Source organism: Pygoscelis adeliae, unplaced genomic scaffold, assembly GCF_000699105.1.
Source record: "Pygoscelis adeliae isolate BGI_AS28 unplaced genomic scaffold, ASM69910v1 Scaffold27, whole genome shotgun sequence".
In the NCBI taxonomy this organism is placed as follows: Eukaryota; Metazoa; Chordata; class Aves; order Sphenisciformes; family Spheniscidae; genus Pygoscelis; species Pygoscelis adeliae.
In genome coordinates this window covers 8,159,109-8,179,111 of record NW_008825410.1, presented here as the reverse complement: position 1 = coordinate 8,179,111, position 20,003 = coordinate 8,159,109, and the positions used below count along the sequence as shown (strand labels likewise).

General features: G+C 35.7%; 1 protein-coding gene across 1 annotated transcript in view; it reads right to left on the bottom strand.

The window, feature by feature from the left end:
• MLLT10 (myeloid/lymphoid or mixed-lineage leukemia (trithorax homolog, Drosophila); translocated to, 10) overlaps positions 1–20,003 on the bottom strand; it is a 134,426-nt gene that overhangs the window by 19,817 nt on the left and 94,606 nt on the right. The window contains exons 11-12 of the mRNA XM_009330562.1: positions 16,771–16,949; positions 167–284 (exon numbers count right to left, since the gene is read on the bottom strand). Of these exons, the coding sequence (XP_009328837.1) occupies positions 167–284; positions 16,771–16,949 (297 nt within the window). The remainder of the gene's footprint in view (positions 1–166; positions 285–16,770; positions 16,950–20,003) is intronic.

The window sequence follows — 20,003 nt, the reverse complement described above, 5'->3', positions numbered from 1 at the left end:
CCCACGCTGTTCTGCAGGACAACTGAGAATTTACTTCCAACACATAACAACTTTCAGACATTTAGTAACCAAATGCTGAGCAGAGTTCAAAAATAAAATTTAACAGTCTTTTTAAGGACACAAGTCTCTAAAGTTGCACATTTGTCACCAGCAGCGGGAAGCTTACCTGCCTGGCTGTTTTCAGACTGAGCTATAAGTGCTGCCATTGCTGAATTTGGATTCAGCCTATTGCCGTACATGTGGGATGGAGGCAGACTGAGAGATGATCCAGGTAGGGTGCTTGCCTGAAAGAAACCAGTTAAAACTTTAATCCTTTTTTTTTTTAAAGGGGGAGAAATGCTAAATATATTTTAAAGAAGCCTTCCTAATGCACAATTATTGAATCTTTTTAAGTTGGGGTTTGTTTTTTTTTTTTTAGAAACTGAACTTATTTAAAAGGAAAAATATTCTTTTCCATTTGTGAGTACAGCAATAGAATTGCAGTACTTTGAAAATATATCAAGTTTTAAAGTGTGTTTTACTTGTCATTGGCAACATCTGTTAATAAAAAAAACTTCTAATAAAAAAATTACTACAGCAAGCATTAAAAATACCTAAATTGCATTTTAAAACAACCACCATGTAGCAGGATAGGTAGACTTCCTTGCAATCCTGAAGTATGCGCTCAATGCTAGGACTTAGTAGCATGGCGACCATGTGGTTATCCTACTAATTATTTAATCTTATTAAACCATTTACAAAATAAGGGCAGGTAGACAACAGATGTCTCACAAATGCTTGGGTTCCTTACATCACAAGCCGGCTGTGGAGGTCAAAAGGTCCAACTTTCAGCTCTATAGTTTAACTACACAGAGCCATATTTCCTTTGCCCGACTCGGTCATTAGTAAAACCTGCACACTATTTTGTTACTTCCTATTTTGATAGACTTGGAAGCCTGGTGTTTTTTTGTTTTGTTTTGTTTTTATTTTAAAGAACGCAAACAGCCATTACAAGTATGTTTTCTATACAATAGGGGGCTCGGGGAATCACAGCTTTGCCCTGACCCCATATAAGGAACTGTATTTTTGGCAGTTGGCCAGCTCTACTTATTGAAGAGCTCCCAAAGTTTGTGTTCATTCATGTTGCTAACCACAATTCTGAAGGTCTCTGCTGGGACTTGTGCCAAACAAGCGAAAATGAACCCTTAAACAGATGAAGCTAAGGAGGCTGGCCAAAATCTTGCATAATCCAACGCAATAAAAATACCTTCTTCCTTGGCTGCTTATGCTTTTTCCCCTTCGAAGAAAAGATTTGTGTCAAATGCTGAGTTGCAGAGACAGGCAATCAAAGAAAAAAAGGCACGGCTGCTTATTAAAAAGGCATTTTCCTACCTGATAAAAAAATTATTTCAAAACAAAGAAAAGATTGCAACGGAGGGGATTAAAGATACACAACCTGTGTGATCGCTGGTTTTAAAATGAATCTTTTAAGAAAATGTAAACAAACCTTTACAAAGGAAACTTTTCTTGAAAAATGAAAAAAGAAGGTGAACAGAGTAAAGAACTCAATTTGTGGGACATTTTGACATGTATAACTGCCCACAAGAGACGGAGGAAACATACTGGTTATTACAGCAAAATATTACAGAGTATAAACTATGTCTCTGGAAAGAATCACACACTACCATTAAGTTTTGGCTTTCAGCCAACATATTAAACTTGATGAATGGACTTTTATGAATTCACACAACTGTTTTCAATGATGCTTTATTTACTATATACTGGTGAGAAATTGTGCCTTGATACTTACATTCTTCTACTGTCACAAAGTTAGAAAAAGCCACAAGTAATTACTTACAATGATCAGGGTTTTTTCACTTTTCAGTTTCAAGGTATGTGCAAGACTGCTAGACACGGAACCACAGTTTCACTTCAAATCTGACTGTTATTTCTTTTTTTTTAAAGAATTGCAAGTCTTTAGTAGAATTAATCTGAATTAGTTGTAAGTCTTGAAAATAATGCAGGCATTTCCACCTACCCAGGTATAACAGCTTCCAGAAATACAGTACATATTAGTACTGTGACACTTACTGATGAAGGCAGCAATACTGCACAGCTCCTGCTATTTTCCTTAATAAACACCTATTGCATGATTCCAACTCAACTATTATTGTTCACTAGCAACCTTCAGCTGTTTTCCTCTCAAAAACAAAACAAACATCAAAAACAATGTAGCTTTTTGTCAAATTCTTTCACTACAGAAACTTACAGAATGGAGTATTACAAAAGTCAACCATTATTTGCTTCCATAGCTAAGAGACAAGACTAGCAAAATAAAAATCTATATATACTTTATTTAAATAAATTGGTTGAGGTTATGAATTCTAATATAGTTTGTTCTTTTTTTTAACTACAAACACCAGGTCTTATTTCTGTTTAGTTTTAGAATATTTCTATAAAAGATTTCTCTTAATACTAGTAAGCATACTGCTCACATTTTACACAGAAGCTGCTATACTTACTCTCACCCTGTGTATCCACTGCAAGGTTGCTTAAAACTGTGCAATAGCAACTATATATTAATTTATGATTGCAGGGCAGCTGTAATCAGCAAGGAGAATACATGTTTATTTGACTGAAACATGCCCAAATAGCTTTAAGAACTTTCTAAAAGTATCTAAGTATCTTGAAAGGAGTTGCTAAAGTCTGTTGAGTAACCATCACCTCACAAAACAAACGACATCAAAGGAATTAAACAATGTTTGCTAAGTGGGTTGATATAACAGATCAAAAGACTTAGCATGATTTCAACAATATCTAAGAACTTGAGTTTTTTCACAAGTGGTGGTTCACCCTAAACTTAACCCCCGTTTATACTTTAAAATAATAGTAAAGGTGTCCTACAACAAGTTGGAACTACAAAAGTTCTAGTGCCATCATGTATCTTATGCAACTCTCAAAGGAAAAAGTCATATTAGTAAAATTGTTCAAGTAAGCTGGAGGTAAATAAAAAAAACTTTTAAAATACTTTTTTTAAATGGCAATGTAAAATGACAAGAAAAACGATTTGTGAAGCTTTATTATGTATGTGACGACTTCATCTGACAGGAAAGTAGAGGAGGTGGAGGAGTGCTACATTATTTAAAGGTGAAATAGGAGCTTCATGTTTCACTCACAGTCGAAACAAGCTGTAGCAAGCATTTATTAAAAATGCGCAATCATCCTGTCAATACATATTAAGGTCACAGGACTGAAACATGTTCTAAAATGCAGAACTTTTAAAGGTGTAGTATTCTTTACTTCAGCTGATTCTATTTAAACAGTCAACACAATACACGATCAAAATGTATGAACTAATAAAATAAAGAGACTGCTAAGTATTTATTTTGAAAAGGCAGCAAATTTTCCTGAAAAGATTTTAGCAGAAGGATTTAAGCCCATCTAGAGGTATATAATACACTACTTTCATTTATGGCATGTTCAATAAATCAGTAAAGCAATAAGCAGCAGAACAGCACAGAAGGAAGATACACTGTAATTCACGGAATGCCCGAGTGCAGTAAGAATAAATGATTGATATTTGATTGATGCTTAAAAACACTTCCTCTACAGCAAGAAAAAAGTGCAAGTATATTCTTCTAATTAAAGAACTAGATTTTCAAGTTAACTAAATTTAACTCATATATATAAATATCCTCTGAAATATTTCAAATAGTTTTATATTTGTTTGCATCACTCCAAAATGGTACTTTACTGTAAGAGTAGGACTATAAAGTTTCCCAAGTTGACAACTATTTGCATTCATAACCGGACATTTACTTAAATTTCCAGGGAAAAAAGTTTCTTCATTTCAAAAGTTACATGTTCTTTAAGCAAAAAAAAAAAAAAAAAAAAAACCACACCAACCACGAAGGGGAGAAAAATGAGACAATACTTAGCTGTACGCAATTAGATTAGGTCTCAAAAATTTGAGAACCTTTGAGCATGCCTATTCCCCTATTCCTTGCACGTTTTATGCTATGAAATATTTTCTGGTAACAGGCCTCACTTCTGTCTCAGCTCCACACCAGTAAGGTTTTAATACTCAGCGTGTGATGAGAGATGAAACCAAGTGTGAACAACTTTCGGGTCCCATGAGTAGGCTGACTGTTGAAGCTGTCAGGTTCAATTGCATCATTCCACATTATTCAATACCCCAAACTGCTCCCTAATTGTTAGGGGTTTAACATATTCAAAACCATTGTTTAGGCTAATGCTGAAATGCCTACAGTTGAGTTTCCATAAAGAAAGGGGAGGGATTTAATTGTAGTTAAACCATTACTGAACTCTCCTCCTTTCATGACAGGACAACAAGGATGGCCGGAACAACCAGTTCCAAGACGGCTTCTTAATCAGTTTATATCCAATCAACATCCCTTTTCACCTCTGCTTTAGTCATTGCTATATTGTAGCTTTGCTTTATATTATGACGATGCTTTACAATTAGTGATAGATCACCTGTAATTACCTACTTCAGCCAGTATCTATTTGGCAACAATAATTTCAAAGGTTATTTTTATTTCTTGTTTAAAATAAAAACGTATCATTGCTCCTGCACTGTCTGTATCTCTTGGAAGTATGAGTACCAGATTAATGTGGTTGGGGTCATACCATTTACCAGTCATACTAGGTTCTTCATCACAGCACGATGCTGTGATAGAAAGCACAGAACTACCCCTTGTTCCTATTAACACGAAGTAAAGAAATCAAGAGCACTACACACCACCAACAACTACTTCTTATGGCCAACTACTACTGAAAACAGTATAAAAAATTTTCATGCAGATGAAGTTTAAAGCTAAATTTTCTGCGAGTTGTTCTGCTACACTTCTGAGAAGATGTTACTAATGCTTTCCATGCAATTGTCTTTCTTCATGAAATATGGAAGGAACTTCAAGCACTAGACCAAATATTAACATCAGCTTACTTCAATCTAGAAGTCATCTTAGACTGATGTATTTTGGTCAATGGCAAGCAACATTTATCTGAACAATGTACTACTGAAAACCACATCAAAATTAAAACCTGCACTGCAATTAAATGAGCTTAGATATTCAAACATACTAATGCTATGTAGATAACTAATAAAAAATTGATTTTTATATATATACATATAAAAAATATAAAAATTGCTTTTCTTGTAGAAGTAAAAAGAGCTGCCTATCAAGTGATAGCAGCAAAAGCAACCTGGCCTTATATTTCCTAGCTTAACTTGGACAAGTGAAGAAAAGTGATTTTCATCCCTAGAATTTTTAAGGCCAGTTACGCTATGGGGAGCATATAACAGTTGGCTTTTCTTGGGTATTCAATGCAATGGGAAGAATGTGCTATCGCTTCCTTTTATTCTTTCAGTACTTCTGGTACCATCTTTAACTTCATTTAGAAGATGTGGGAGAACCACTGCTACACATCATCACTTACCTTCTCTGAATTCTGTTAGCTGTTCATCTGGGATGGCAATACACACCCACAGAAGGGTGGTCAGACCACAGTTAACTGTAGCAATACAACCAAATTTCTAGGAAGCCCAAGAGGAAGTTCTGCGACATCAACAGCTTTTCACGCATCACTTGCTACAACACAACTCGTGAATATTTTCACCACAAATATGGAATTTACTTAGAAGTCTTATCTAGACCTTGTTTCCAATGAAAAAAATTTCCAAATTTCTGTTTATTTTCCTATATGCCAAGAAAAACAGATGGAATTGAGGACAACACCGAATATCCTTAATAAAATACTGTTTCCACATTTCTTCTGAAAACCATCATAATGACTTTTCAAAAACAACTAGCACAACACAAAATAATATTAAAATGCAGCATGATAAACACTATTTACATATTTTAACTAAACCAATACTTTGATTTACATCTTTTTAATTTGTATTTTGGCTTTCATAGTTGTAAGTTGAACATAATTAATTTTCAAGCAAACTATATTGACTTCTTGACTAAAACAGCCTACAGCACTATTGATGACTGAAAGCGGAAAGTGTACTTTTTACAGCTAACCTCACCTCACCTGCTCTTGTACGTACATCACCAATGTGAATCAACCCCAAACATCCACTGTAGTCTTTTACTCATTCATTCTATGAAAGCAATACTGGGATTGAAAAGATAACCCATCCCACACTGCCACCATTACCATCCAAGCACTTTGAAGTCCTTAAAGTTTGGGTTTTTTTTAAAACAGATAATCAAGGTGCAATTTTACAATAAATGTTTTCACTAACTGGCTGAAATAAAAGAAGTAACTGAGAAGCTTAATTAGGAGGCTGGAAAAGTTAAAATGAAAAAGGGTTTGTGATATCTTAGAAGAAGAAAGCAACTTTTCAATCAAAAAGAACATTAATTACAAATGTACAAATTATTACAATTAAAATCTGTCAGGAAAACTGTATACGTGACATGTAAAATCATCCTATGGATACCTTATTCACATCATTAGTACTGTTTATGTTACTAGCAAAAATAAATACTTTGAACTTCTAGCTGTAATGAATACTCCTGCTTATGAAGCAGCAAATAATCACATACTGTTTTTGAGAATCAATTGTTTTGATTAAATGTACAAATAAATCCTTCAATTAAATGAAACCACCTAACCTTCAAACAGCAGCACTCAAATATTTTCCAAGAAGAGCATGAATGAATGCAACTGGGAAACACAGTGGGATTTGAAAGGCAAAATGAAAAATTAATGGCACACCTACAGAAACTAATTTATACCTCTGCCCAGTGTACAACAAGGGCATATCAAGTCATTATAAAACACATGAGTAAAAGGCCTATCTTCCAATAACGTGAAAAAGCTATAACCTCAACTGTACTACCAGTACTACTCATCTCTTCTGTGTTAACTAAGCTGGATATTAAATAAAATTTTAACCAATTAAAATCTATTTATTTATAAACTAGACACAAAAAAGAGGATTGTACAAAAACTTCCGAGAATGCTACCTCATTAAGAGGTCTTGTTTGGTTTTAGTTTGTTTAAAAAAGAAGGCTTTACAGAGATAAGACCCTGGGATTCCTCCATCTCCCCCACAAACCTAACTGAAAACAGAGCTATCATTTTGACACAAATCCCTTTTACCTCAAGTTTGTTCCTCCATCCTTTCTATCTACCTCTGTCTTCATGGCACTTAACCTGTATGTGCTCTACATAGACGATAGAAGCAATATCTTACCCAAGAATCTGTTTTCCTTAAGAACATCAACCTATGCATCAGGAATCACAATTTCACTCTCATATTGACTAGCAGAAAGAATGACTTGATTAGGAAACAAACCCAGTATACCCATACAGTAATCTATTTTCTTCACGTGAGTATTCCAAAGAAAGCCAGACACTCGAAATATGGCAAATAATGGATCTGACAGAACAGTAACTGCTTTCAAGATCACCTATAATTTCAAAAATAGTAATAATAACCAGCCACCTATTCACAAACACTGACATTTTAACTTTCTAAATAAACCCCAACAGTCTTTGCTATTTAAGTGATGAAACAAACACCTACAGCAGCAGAATTACTGCTGTGTAAAAATGCTTGCAAGATTCTCAACGTTTTATACAAGGCCTATAAGGACACTGCCTCAGCAATGAACTTTGCAGCTTGTAACAAAGCATACAACATGTAAACTTGAAATCTCTGTCAAGTCAAACCTAGACGTTCTATTTCATCTAAATATTTTTTATTTATTCTTTCCATTGCATACAGACTAGAAAATTTTCACATTTTTCACATTCAACACCATTACTATTGTCTCAGGCAGCTAAATTGAAGTAGTGCTACACTCAGTTCAACGAAGAGGTCAATGTGACTCAGTTGCCTGGAGACTGATGGTTGCTACAGCAGCACCAGATAAGCCAAGCTAAATAAGCTTCAGCTTGAAGGCAGAAAACATTTATTGCTAGACCGAAACATTGATGCAGTTGTCTCAGCATGCAGCACTGCGCAAAATCATGCAACTGCCTTTCAGACTACCTGTATATTGCATGTCTATGCAAAGACAATCTTACTGAAGCAAGAGGAAAATACAAAAAGTAAAGATTTTAATTGGGCTAAATACTAGATTACTTGCAACTATGATTCCTTTGTTCTTCTAGTTGAGTCACATGTTAGAAGGAATTTTCCCTCTGGCTGTAAATTCTTCCTCCTTGCTACTCTCCTCCACCCCCACCCCAAAAATCCTCAGTTAGACTGAATGAGAAGAAAATTAGATTTTTACCCGTTTTGCCTAGAAGTAACAAGGAATTAAAACAGCTTTTAAGTGACAAACAAGAAAATTTAGATGGAAAAACCCTTACTAGCATGGTTGTTCTACATTTCTAATTTTACAAGGCTCTTAAATTTAAGCGGCTGTGACACAAATATGGTTTAGTGGTTTTGGAAGGCATTTTGCATTGACATCTTACACCACAATACCAAACCCTTCTCTGTCTACAACATACTGAGGGATGCATTTAGCACACTTTCTAACTCTACCAGCACTGGCAATTTCCTGTGGCAATGAGTCCCAAGGATGAGCAACATATTCTATTAAGAATGATTTCTTTCTGTTCTGGATGTGCTGGCTGTTCCTTTTGTATCTTTTTCTTCAGTTATGACATAAGGAGAACAGAGTAATTTCAGCATCCAAACAGTCTGTGATCCATGCCGATATTTTACCTTTGACCCAGCAGGTAGGAACCTCTTTTGAGAGATCTTATCATCAAGAGGTGTTTTGATAGTCACATAGAATATGTTAATTGGTTTTCATGTATCCGCTGTTTCTATTGATTAGAGAATTCTAGTACTGCAGTAAGGATATGATTTCCTTTTTCTGGAAGCATGCTGCTTAAACCATGCAATATCATTATCTCCAGATGTTTTATTATTCTCTTTTTAATTACCACTCATATTAAAGGTAATACAAATAATCTTTAGAAAGACAAATGCAGGCAATACAACCAAACTGACCACAAATTTGTAAAACCTGCTACTTTTATGTTGGATCTTAAAAAACAACCAAACAAACAAACAAAAAAAAAAACCCACAGCAACACACCACACACTGTATAGCAATGTATAAGTTTAACTTAAAAAAACAAACTAATAGAACTTACAAAACATACCGTTTATCTGCACAAAAGATCACTTAACTCTAGATTACATCAAATGAATTAGTATCAGCAAAAGGAAGAGACTGGTATGACCTGATGTAATGATCACCAGAGGAAGCATATTTTGGAGAAATTTAGCAATACATTAACATATTGTCATAAACGCTGTCTATGCTTTATATAAATGACTGATTTCTAAGGGGCAAGAAAGGCACCCAGCCATTACTAGCTTTGCAGATAAGCAGTAGAAATCTATATTATCTGCACTCTAGACTTCATAAGAACTATTCTGGCGTTCAACATCTCAACTATTTCTACATTAAGAAACAGACTTCAGGCAGTGGCCTGAAAAAATTTTAAAAGAGCATAGGAGTCTTCCTAAGTTATGGAAATCATCTCTGATTACGTCTTACGTAATTTACCGTAATTAGGACAAGTTCCTTTGCATTGCAAGAAAGGATTATTGCTTAAGTGAGTTTGTTGACATTATTTCAAAGTCTCTAGTTTTAAGTCTTAAGATGTTCTGATCCAAAGGTGTCTGCAAGAGTGTTATACTAAATTCTTCACTTCAGCCATTACACATGGTTGTGATGCGTACCTTTGGGAGCGGAGCAGGAAGCTCACTTAAGCAGCCAACCACCTAGTACAGATTACTTGAAGTCTGAGATTGTCAGATCTGTCACATCCCAATGTCCTAGAACTCAGGGCAATTTGTCTTTCTTCATGTATTCATTCTACTCCCCAAAGAAAAGTTCGTTAAACACTGACAGCTAATAGACCTGTCATTTTCTAGAGTACCCACAGAGAGGATGGCCCAGAAACTTCCCTTGAATGGACTTACACTTTCTCCTGCCCAGCTCTAGCAAAATTCAGACGCTTAACCTGAAACTTTCCTCCCTTCCTCACGTTTACTTTGAGCTGAATATCTAATTTAAAAAAAAAAAAAAAAAAAAAAAAGGGCAGGAAACAGGTATGTTTCTCTGAGCAAGACTAGGAAACAGAAGTGGACAGAGGAGCATCTTCCTTGGCCATACTGAATTTGAGAATATGACATCCACAATTTGAGGCTACAACTGCAAACTTGGCAGCAATATCAACCAGGTATGTGCATTTCACTGTCCTATGAAAATGCTCAAATCCCTCTTCTGAAGACTTGCAAAAAAACCCCTCTCAACTTGAATTTTCATCAAAGACTACTTGTTGAAGATGTACTCTTAAATTCCCTCATAATTCCACCCCTGTTTTGGAAGGTATGAATAAGACTGCTCCCAAAACTGCTCCTAACTTCTCTGTTGATACAGACAAGAACTAAGAACAGAGTTCCTTTTTCCTGTGTTTTATTTTTCCCGTGGGTGCCAGAATAGAAAAGAAAAAGGAGGAGAAAGTTCCCTTGATAGCATGCAAAATGATGAGCAGACTTAAACTATAACAAGAAAAAAAACCCACTAAAACAGGAAGCCAAAAGTAGTGTAAACTAGTGATGTGGAGAAAGAGCAGGGGACTACGGAAGTCCAAAACTAGGGACTAGACTAATTCAGAAAGTAGGAAAATAAAAACCACAGGACAGAAGCATCTGACACATCAGGTGCCCTACATTCAGAATCTGAAAAGATCTCAGGATTCCTGAGCTTTCACATTCCTCTATTGTTAACAAATAACTCCAAATCTATTGGGGGAAAAAAAAAAGCCTTATCTCTCCTCCAAAAGGATCAGACAAAGGAGGATAACCACCACTATATGAATGCTAAAGAAAACCCTGCTGTTTTTCTACTGCTCCTAAGGGGAGTAAAGCCAAATGAACTTCAGAGGGGATAACGGAAGTGATTAAAGCAAACGTATTTCACTTAGAATTGCAACTGAGTAGCAGCACCTACCTTCCCAATTATCACATCTCCACCATGGAGGCAGTAGTTCATTACACTATGTTGAAGTGGACCTATCATGCCATCACAAATAAATCCTGGACCAAAAAGGGTAACAAACAGCAACTAGTTCCCCTATCTCTGTGCAAGCCATAAGGACTGCTGTTACAGATACTTCTTGTCCTTTTCCTTCTCTTTATGAGCTGCTTCTGTGGCAAATGAAGCACAGCGCATAGAGTAAGAGATGAGAACTTAGGAAGAAAATAAAACAGAAGCTGCAGAGGAAGAAAAACAGCTTAAAGAAGAATGAAGACTCCACTATTAAAAAACATTTTTCTCTCCATCCTAAGAGAAAAATAATCTTTTGGATTGTATCTGTAAAACAGGTTAGTGACAAGTATGTGCAATATGGCTTGAAATTGCCTCATAGATGTGCTTATTACAGTCACTAAGAGCACAGATACCATCACATGGGAGAAGAAAAAAGAAAAATCATCTACAAAGTCACAATCTGACCATATTAAATTTCCAGAATAAATCCTGAAAATTTCTGAATAAACTAAGATTACTGTAATGTAAAGATCATACATTACTGAATCATACAATACCAGCACCAGAGAGCCAATGAGCTACAAATGTTTAAAATAAGAGGATGTGTGTCTTAAAGAAACCACTACATGCCATTTCCACTCCCACTAAAAATACTATTGAAATGAGATGACAAGATACTTAAATGCATTTTTTTCTTAAAAGGAATACAGTCTGAGAGATGGCTTTAATAATCAATGACCGGAAGAAAACTCAGTCAAAAACCTTTTCTTCCATTTCTGCAGTCTGATCCTGTATTCTGAACGTAGAGACGCCAGAAACAAATGGCCACAGAGCACTAGTAAGATAATTTCACTCATTTAAGTCATCAAAAAGAATAGACAGCTCAACCAATTTCAATCTCAATCTCAACCAAAGTAGCAAACATTTCATTATAAAACACTAAATCTACTAAGTCAAAATTTAAAAAAAAAATTTTTTTGAGTCTAACAACCACCATTTCCTGACAAGCAGAACACAAATCCTGCTGTACAATACCAAAAGATACTAAGGCACCCGAGTCACCACTTTTTTTATTAACATATATTAACCACTAAGAATAACTTCTCAGAAAGAGTAATACAGCAAACTGTTACAGAACAACACAACAGGCTGACAAACATTTCTGCTGTAATTACGAAACACAAGAAATCTTTGAGATAAAAACTGAGCATAGAACCTCGGAGTGGTGCAACTTGTGACTTGGCTTAACAGAGGAAAATTAACCACTATTCAAAATCCAAATGCAAGAAAGTGATTTTTCTCAACAACAGAGGACAAACTAATATTCATGCAAAAATTAAAGGCATGCTTCTGAGAGAAAAGACAGTAGTTTGGGTAATAGTAATTTGCTGTTACATGCAAAACAGGCAGTACCGACAAACCATCAAGAGGATCAATTCACAGAAAACCAGGAGCAAATATTTGTGTGAGCTGTACCTTCCTTCCTGTATCCCTTTTTTCCTATATTCTTGCAATTGTTAAATGCATTGTTATGCTAATAAAGCCTCACTGAATTAAGCACTGCAACCTATCTGAGGCTATGCCCAAGACACACAAAAAAGAGGAATAGGATGCAAAAAAAAAAATCTGCATTTCCAGAAAGTGGCATTTTTACTAGACCACTGATTCCCACCTGGTGAGGAATACCAGCATTTAAATTCAGTTATGGCACAGCATGGAACACAAGTTAATAATCTCTTCTGGATTTATTAGATTGGAATAAAAATTATGAGTGGCAGGAGGGAGAAGAAAATGAGACACAAAGGAAAAGGCAATTGCAACAAGGACCATACTGTGTTTTTGTCTTAAAAACAAACAAAAACCACAGTATGGGAACTATCCTACTAGACAATAGTATGAAAGAATCAAAACCCAGGATTTTCAAGTTTGGGGGTCTTTTTTCAGCTTTAAAATCAGTGTTGTTTAGTTGTTGAAGGAAAAAGCAGCACTTGGGGGTTTTAATCACTGAAGTTTTATATGGACATAGCAGTTATTAAAAAATAACAAAAGGCACAGTAGTATTACCTAGTTTTCTCACTTTAGGACAGTTGCTTTCAACGCTTGCAAGTTTTCTTAATACTATGAACAAAATTTTCTGTATTAGATGTCTACCATAACCTCCTAATCAAAATAGTTCAGCCAATTTTGAGACTAGTTGTATGAAATATATTTTTTCCAAGACCTTCTCTTTAGAATTTCTTAACACCCTTGCTTTGAAAAAAAAAAAAAATGCAAAAAATCCATCAAAAATTGACAAATTTATGATGTCCCCAAAATCATAATTACAAATGCCCAATGGAGATCTAAGAAAACTTAACAGTTTGGGCATACTTGCTCTCTTAACTAATAGTTTAAGTAAAGCCTGTATCGTTACTTATTGCTTTTTATCTGCTATAGAGGCACACGCTTACCTTAACTTATAACCATTGTACGTACACCTAGGATCTTGGTTGATTCTCTTTTAATTAGAACACTACACAAAAAATACATTAGCACGCGGTTATTTGAAGACTTTTATGGTCAAGAGGTGGGTAAACACTGAAAATACATCCACAAGAGCCCAGTAAGCAGACACAGCACTGATGAAACTTTGCAGAACTAAGTAGGCAAACCCTAACCCTTGAAGTATAATCAGTCATTTACGATAACTGCATGAAAAAAAAAAAAGTTCTCTTGAATTGGAGAACAATTGCATGGTAAAATAGGCTCTCTTGACAGAGTCTCTTCAAACACTAGTAATGACCTCATGAACTGAAACTGATAAAGACTCCCAGCGTCCAGGAAAAACAAAGGCAAGTTACAGGTGGTTGTCATGATTCAGTGTGAATCAAAGACACTTTCAGCAGGGAGACCTGCTTGGTATTTTGAAGTCTTGAAAGTTGGGAAAAAGTATCTAATCTGCCTGGTGCAATGACAGAAGTAGCACCAATCCTAAACCTCAACCAGGACATGAAAGCACTTAATATTTTAAAATTCACAATAGACATCCATCTTTCTCCTCCATGCTAGAAAGTACTCTGTAAAACTTATTTTCCCCACGAATGAGGAAGAACTGTGTCCATGGACCTTAAAGTCAACTGACTGTTCACCTCTGGCCATTACAGCTTCTTTGTAGGAAGTTTCTCTCAAAACTGATAAACTGGCAGGGTAAAAAGAAAGGAAAAAAAAAAGGAAAAAAAAAAACAAAACCCCAAACAACAAAACACACACAACCAGAAAGGTGACAGTTAAAGCAATTTAGCCTAACTGCAAATGGTGTAGACAGGGAATACAGAAGGGAAAAAAGACTGGGACAATAAATATAGATGCCTTGGTTGTAGAGCATAACTTAAGAGACGTGTCACGCTACACAGCTTATCTGAGGCATGATGTTTGGTTGAAATATCAATGCCTGTATAATGGTTCAGATGATGGAAGGACCAAGTTCAAATTTATGCACTGACACCATTGATACAAGAAAAAACAAAGACTATGTCTTTACCAATTTCCAACTGGCAGACACTAGTTACCAAAGTGTAGTCCTAGAATCATTGTAGCAGCATAGGACTTCGTTAATTCTTGGTACAAACACTGGAGTTCACTTTTAAGGCTGTCAACAAAAACTTGCTCACCATTTGAACCTCCCTTTATAGTTCAGAACCAAAAGACTCTTTAAATGGTAGCACCTGTGAATAAGATCCTGACCAGTAAATCTATGACCACTTGAAAACAAGCTAGGTACTGGGGTAAGATACACAACACCTCTGGGAAAGAAAAAAAAAAAATCAAACCGCAACACATCTCCCAAAAAACAGTCAAAGGAAGGACAGGAATTTTAAGCACTTAACCTATGGGGGGCTCTCTAGTTCAGCTAAACATTAAGAGAAAATGCACCTCGTAGGGTATACTTCACCTTTCTGTGACAACATGAGGAAAAGAATACTGTTGTATTTCTGTTCTTGTCTGCCAAGTATGGGCTCTGTTCCATTGCTTTTTTAATCCATTTATCCTCTGACAGAGTTTAACAAATAGAAGTGATGGTGCACAATTCTTGCTTATTTAACTTTTCCATGTCATTCATGATTTTACAGACCTTTCTCTTATCCCATCTCAGTGTCTCTTTTTCAGGCCAAGATTTCTACACTATTTAGTCATTCCTTATAAAGATGCTGTTCCTTGCCACTGTTCACTACCATGGCTCTTGTACCTCTTTTGGTATCTACTGTATCTGTTTCGAAGAGAAACTGCCTTTTCCCTTTAACATTAATTTCATTTGCCCTCTTACCACCTTGTCAACATAGGCTGGTGAGGTCTTTCAGCAGTTTGTGACAGCTGATCTTCATAATAGCTCATTGCATAACCTAGCATAATCAGCAAACTTGGCTTCTGTTCCTCCTCCTTTTCCTGGATCATTTATGAATACATTGAGCTGTACAAAAGGCCGTAACACTGATCTTTCCAAGACTCTGATGGTAAACCTTTCCACTGTGAAAACTGAGCACCTACTTATTTGGGGTTTTTTAAATCTTTTAATCTGCTACTGAACTATGACACAACCTCTCCCCTTATCTCCAGACTGCTCAATTTAAGTGTCTTCAGTGAGTTATGTTGTGTAATACTCAAAACCAGTCCAGCAGAATTACGTAAAAATATGAACTCCCACCTATAACAACAAAGTGTTATTTGATATTGAAATGTATTCTCTGTTGGCCTGCACATAGTATTTCTGCTACACATGCACTATACACACACACGTGTGCATGTACACACACACACATATATCTGTATTAAGCTTGATTTTAATTCTTCAGGTTTATATCCACTATCTTAAATCACTGTAGACTCTATAAATTAAAAGTTGATGGCTTATATGCACACAAGAAAAGATATATTTGATACATGCACTGTAAAACAGAGTCCCATCAGAAAATGAAAAATACAAGAAACACAAAGTATAAAAACATCATGTCCAGTACAGTATTCCTTCATACTTATACTCTAATCATGGTGGCTCTCTACAAATACAACTTTGTACTCTCTTGCCTTCATAAATGCAATCTTGCCCAACTTAAATTCATACAAAATACTACCATAAAGATATTTTTTCTGGTTCATTACTTCAACTGTATCATCCTTTTGCACTCCTCCAGTGCCTCCCTTATCCCTTCACCATCAAACACGAACTACGTACCTTCATTTTATGACATTTCAAATACAAAACTGTAGCATACATGTCGACTTTCATTTGCTATCAAGATGTCAGCCTTGGCCACCTCTTTGCCAGGGCTAGCCTTAGTTGTCCATTTGTCAAATCTCGCAAATAAACCCCTCTGTTCTTTAACCAATACCAGCATTTTTGCATGAAACATGCAAAACTTTAAGTGTTTTCCTCTTTAAAATCCTTTCTTAAAACACTGTTCTGATAACAGATGTTGGTTAGAGCACCTATGAATTGTAACCGGCATTTATGCTACTAGTCATAATATAGTCATTACTATACACTTTCACTGACCATTTTTAAAAATCTGTGTGCTCTACAAAGAGGGGACTATGTAGTATTATGGGGAACTTCTAGCCACTGTAACATTTTCACAACAAATACAATGTTTATTAACCTATTTTCCAAACAAATCATTGTTTTCTTTAACATTGAAAATAAGCAGGTCAATAACATGGTTTGCTATCTTAAACTCTTGTGATAGTTTACCTGAGTTGCAGCAACAACAGTAGTTATAGAAGGCGCAGTTGAAGGTGATAGAGCTCCCACTTGCTGCAAGTGGCCTGAAGCCTGCTGAGGTAAATGAGAACTGGAAACGGGAGTGCTAGATCCTGAGCCAGATACTGCATTTGGAAATGATACTGCTACATCATTGCTGCTAAAAATACCTGAAAAAAATTACAAAAACGATTACATGCATCTCTCTCTTCCCCTCCCTCTGTTTTCTAGTAACCATGTAAATATGCAGTAGAAAATTAATCAAGACAAACAAGATCACTCAATACATAATGCAGAAAGTTCCTGTGTTGAAATTCTAACCATGCTGATTGATAAAAGTGCTCTCGTCATTTGACATTCTACAGTTCAGGGAACACAGATTGGTTCAGTTCTAAGTTTTTGTAAAACATGTGATAAATCAAATATTTATGTGCATTACAAACTCCTCAAATATTAACAGTAGCAGAATTTTTGGCTAAAATGCCTGCCTTCAACTGAGTCTGCTATCAGAGTTTGTTCTTTCAACGAATTACTGTAAAAGTTAAAGCAGATAAAGAATGAAGTATTGGGCTATATAACTGAACATACACAATACAAATGGAAAAATACTTTTTAACTTTAAAAGTAAAACGTTTCTGAACAACATACATTTGTCCAAAACTGTAATTTTGGCAACTAAGGATTGCTTGTGTATTTTCAGAAAAATATTGACAGCAAGTCTGAGGACAAAGTACTCAGATTTGCTGGTAGAACATGTGGTATTTCATTTATTCACAAACTAAAACTCCATCCATGATCTAAGAATGCCTGACTAACATTTCTGCTAGAACAGCCAACAAGTAAATGACTAAACATGTTAACATTAGTCAGACTTGTACGTTAGCAATTTAAATAGGAAGAGTTCACACCCCTCTGTGAAGCCATTACTTCTGTTCATCTACATGCAGGGTAAAGTTCATTATATAGGTTGGGAAAAAAACCCTACTGACCAGAAGCCCAGGACAAGAAGTAGTACCTGTCTATGAAACTGTTAGGCTCCACGTGCATTAGATAAGTGAGCTGTCAGCTGGCCAAGGAATATCAAGCATGGTAGCACTGAACTGCAGTTAGAGGAAGAGTGCCACAGGGAGTAAACAGAAGTAGAATGAACATGGTTAGATCAAAAAAAGCAACAGAACTGAAATGCCAGTTAGAAGGCAAAGGTGGAGCTAGTTTGTCACTCATACAAATAATGATTTGAAGAAGGCAGTGACAATAAGAAGATACGCAATGTTAAAACACCACTCGCCACCCAGCAATCCCTCTGAGTACAGGCAGTCAAGGGAGACTAACATCATCCAAACCCACACATAATATGCAAACACTGATGCATCTTAAATTCCCTGCCTCTATTAACTGTCAAGAAAAATGGAAGAGAAAACCAGCCAGACCCAGTAGAGAAAGAAGATATGAAAAAAAACAGCTGAAGACACATTCCGACAACACTTTTTTCCTGCCTAACCAAGGTTAGTGACGTTTTATCATCTTCTCCCCAATCTCTTCATCATAGCGCAATTCCATACCTGCCCTGCTTTTCTACTGACCTTCGTATCTTTTTCCATTTAGCACACCTTCCTGGGTCATCTTCCCCTCCTTTTTTTTTTTTGGTCACCATCCCAAAAATCTACAGTTATGGCATTACTAGCAGTTAAGATCCTTAAAGTGTTCACTTTGTTATGACCTTTCTCTAGTTATATCTGCCTCATCTAACTAGACAGTAAATTCTATGGATCCTGCTCTAGATTTGTCCCTACACACCACCAAAATAAACATGATTAACAAACAGCCTTGCTAATGAGTCTACTCTTAAATGCGATATAATTACAACCACGAAAACTGAAATATACTCCAGGTCCTCAAAAGATTTTTTTTTTTTTAAATATGCTTTCAATCAGAGATTTCAAATTAATAAAAAAGGATGAGATTTTGGACCCTTTGTATTTTGAATGCATTAAAACAACTAAACATACAAAAATTCTTGAAAAAGATGTGATTCTCATGCAATTATCTGGCTCCAGAAACCATGAATTTTAAGAGTAAAAAATAATGAAATATCACAACACTTATGATCAAATCATAAGAGCTCATCACCACAAATGCTATTACTCTCATAAAATGTCAATGATAATCAGTGGAGAAAACAAAATTTTTGGTGAGAGTCAAGTAGTAAAAAAGAAAGATATTTTGCCAGAAAGGTAAAACAACTCCAAAATTTTAAAGCTATTAGACATTTTTTTCTTAATTTTTCAAAATATTACGTATTTAATAACTGCAGAGCTGCTGCTGCTTCTATTTTAATGATAAGGTTTATTCTTCCTCTTAAAAATAAAATTCTGGAATACAAGCAGGTAGTTATAAAATCATGGGCAAAAGCTATTTCAAGAGACAGACAAGCAGTAAACTAGTTTGCCAGTGGAATGAAGTAAGCTGTTATTTGTTGCTAGTAGTAGTAGTTGTAGTAGTAGTATTAAAAACACTCGCTATTTGTTGCTGTTACAAAATACAGGACAAATATGACCTATTCGCACACCCTGTTTGGGCTAAGTATTTCCATTTAGCGATACCTTACTTAATACATAAAGTACATGCACCCTCTGGAACTAATCATGCAACCAAGATATTACTCCATGCAAGCATTCGAGTAAGAGCTGTATGCTGAACATACAAATAAATCCTTGATTTTCACACCATTTCAAAAATACCTGTATAAAAACTATGTGCGTATCATATTAGAAAGCCAAGAAAGTACATACTTAAAATGTCTCAAACATATCAAGTTGCCCTTTTGGGGTTTTGGTAGAGAGAAATCACTTTCTGGATTCAGGAAGGAATAACAACAAAAGCCTGAACAAATCACTGTAAACCACATTAATGTTTAAAACAAACAAACCACCTTGAAGTCCTTCCCATATTAATGAAGAGTCTCATAGCTATAGCTTGTGATGAACGACATCATGTAATTTGCCAGAAGCATAAACAGTATGGTTAAATACAATCTTCAGCATTTTAAACAGAACGCAGCTCTTCAGCTGCAGGTGGAAATGGACATGTAACACTGTTCAGCTAAAGCTTGACTGTGCTTAACACCGCTAACACAGCTGCAGAACGTGTTTTCGGGTTCTCACTGATAAAACACACGTATAGCCTGCACTGCTGGAATGAAAAGCTTAACAAAAAGGCAAAGG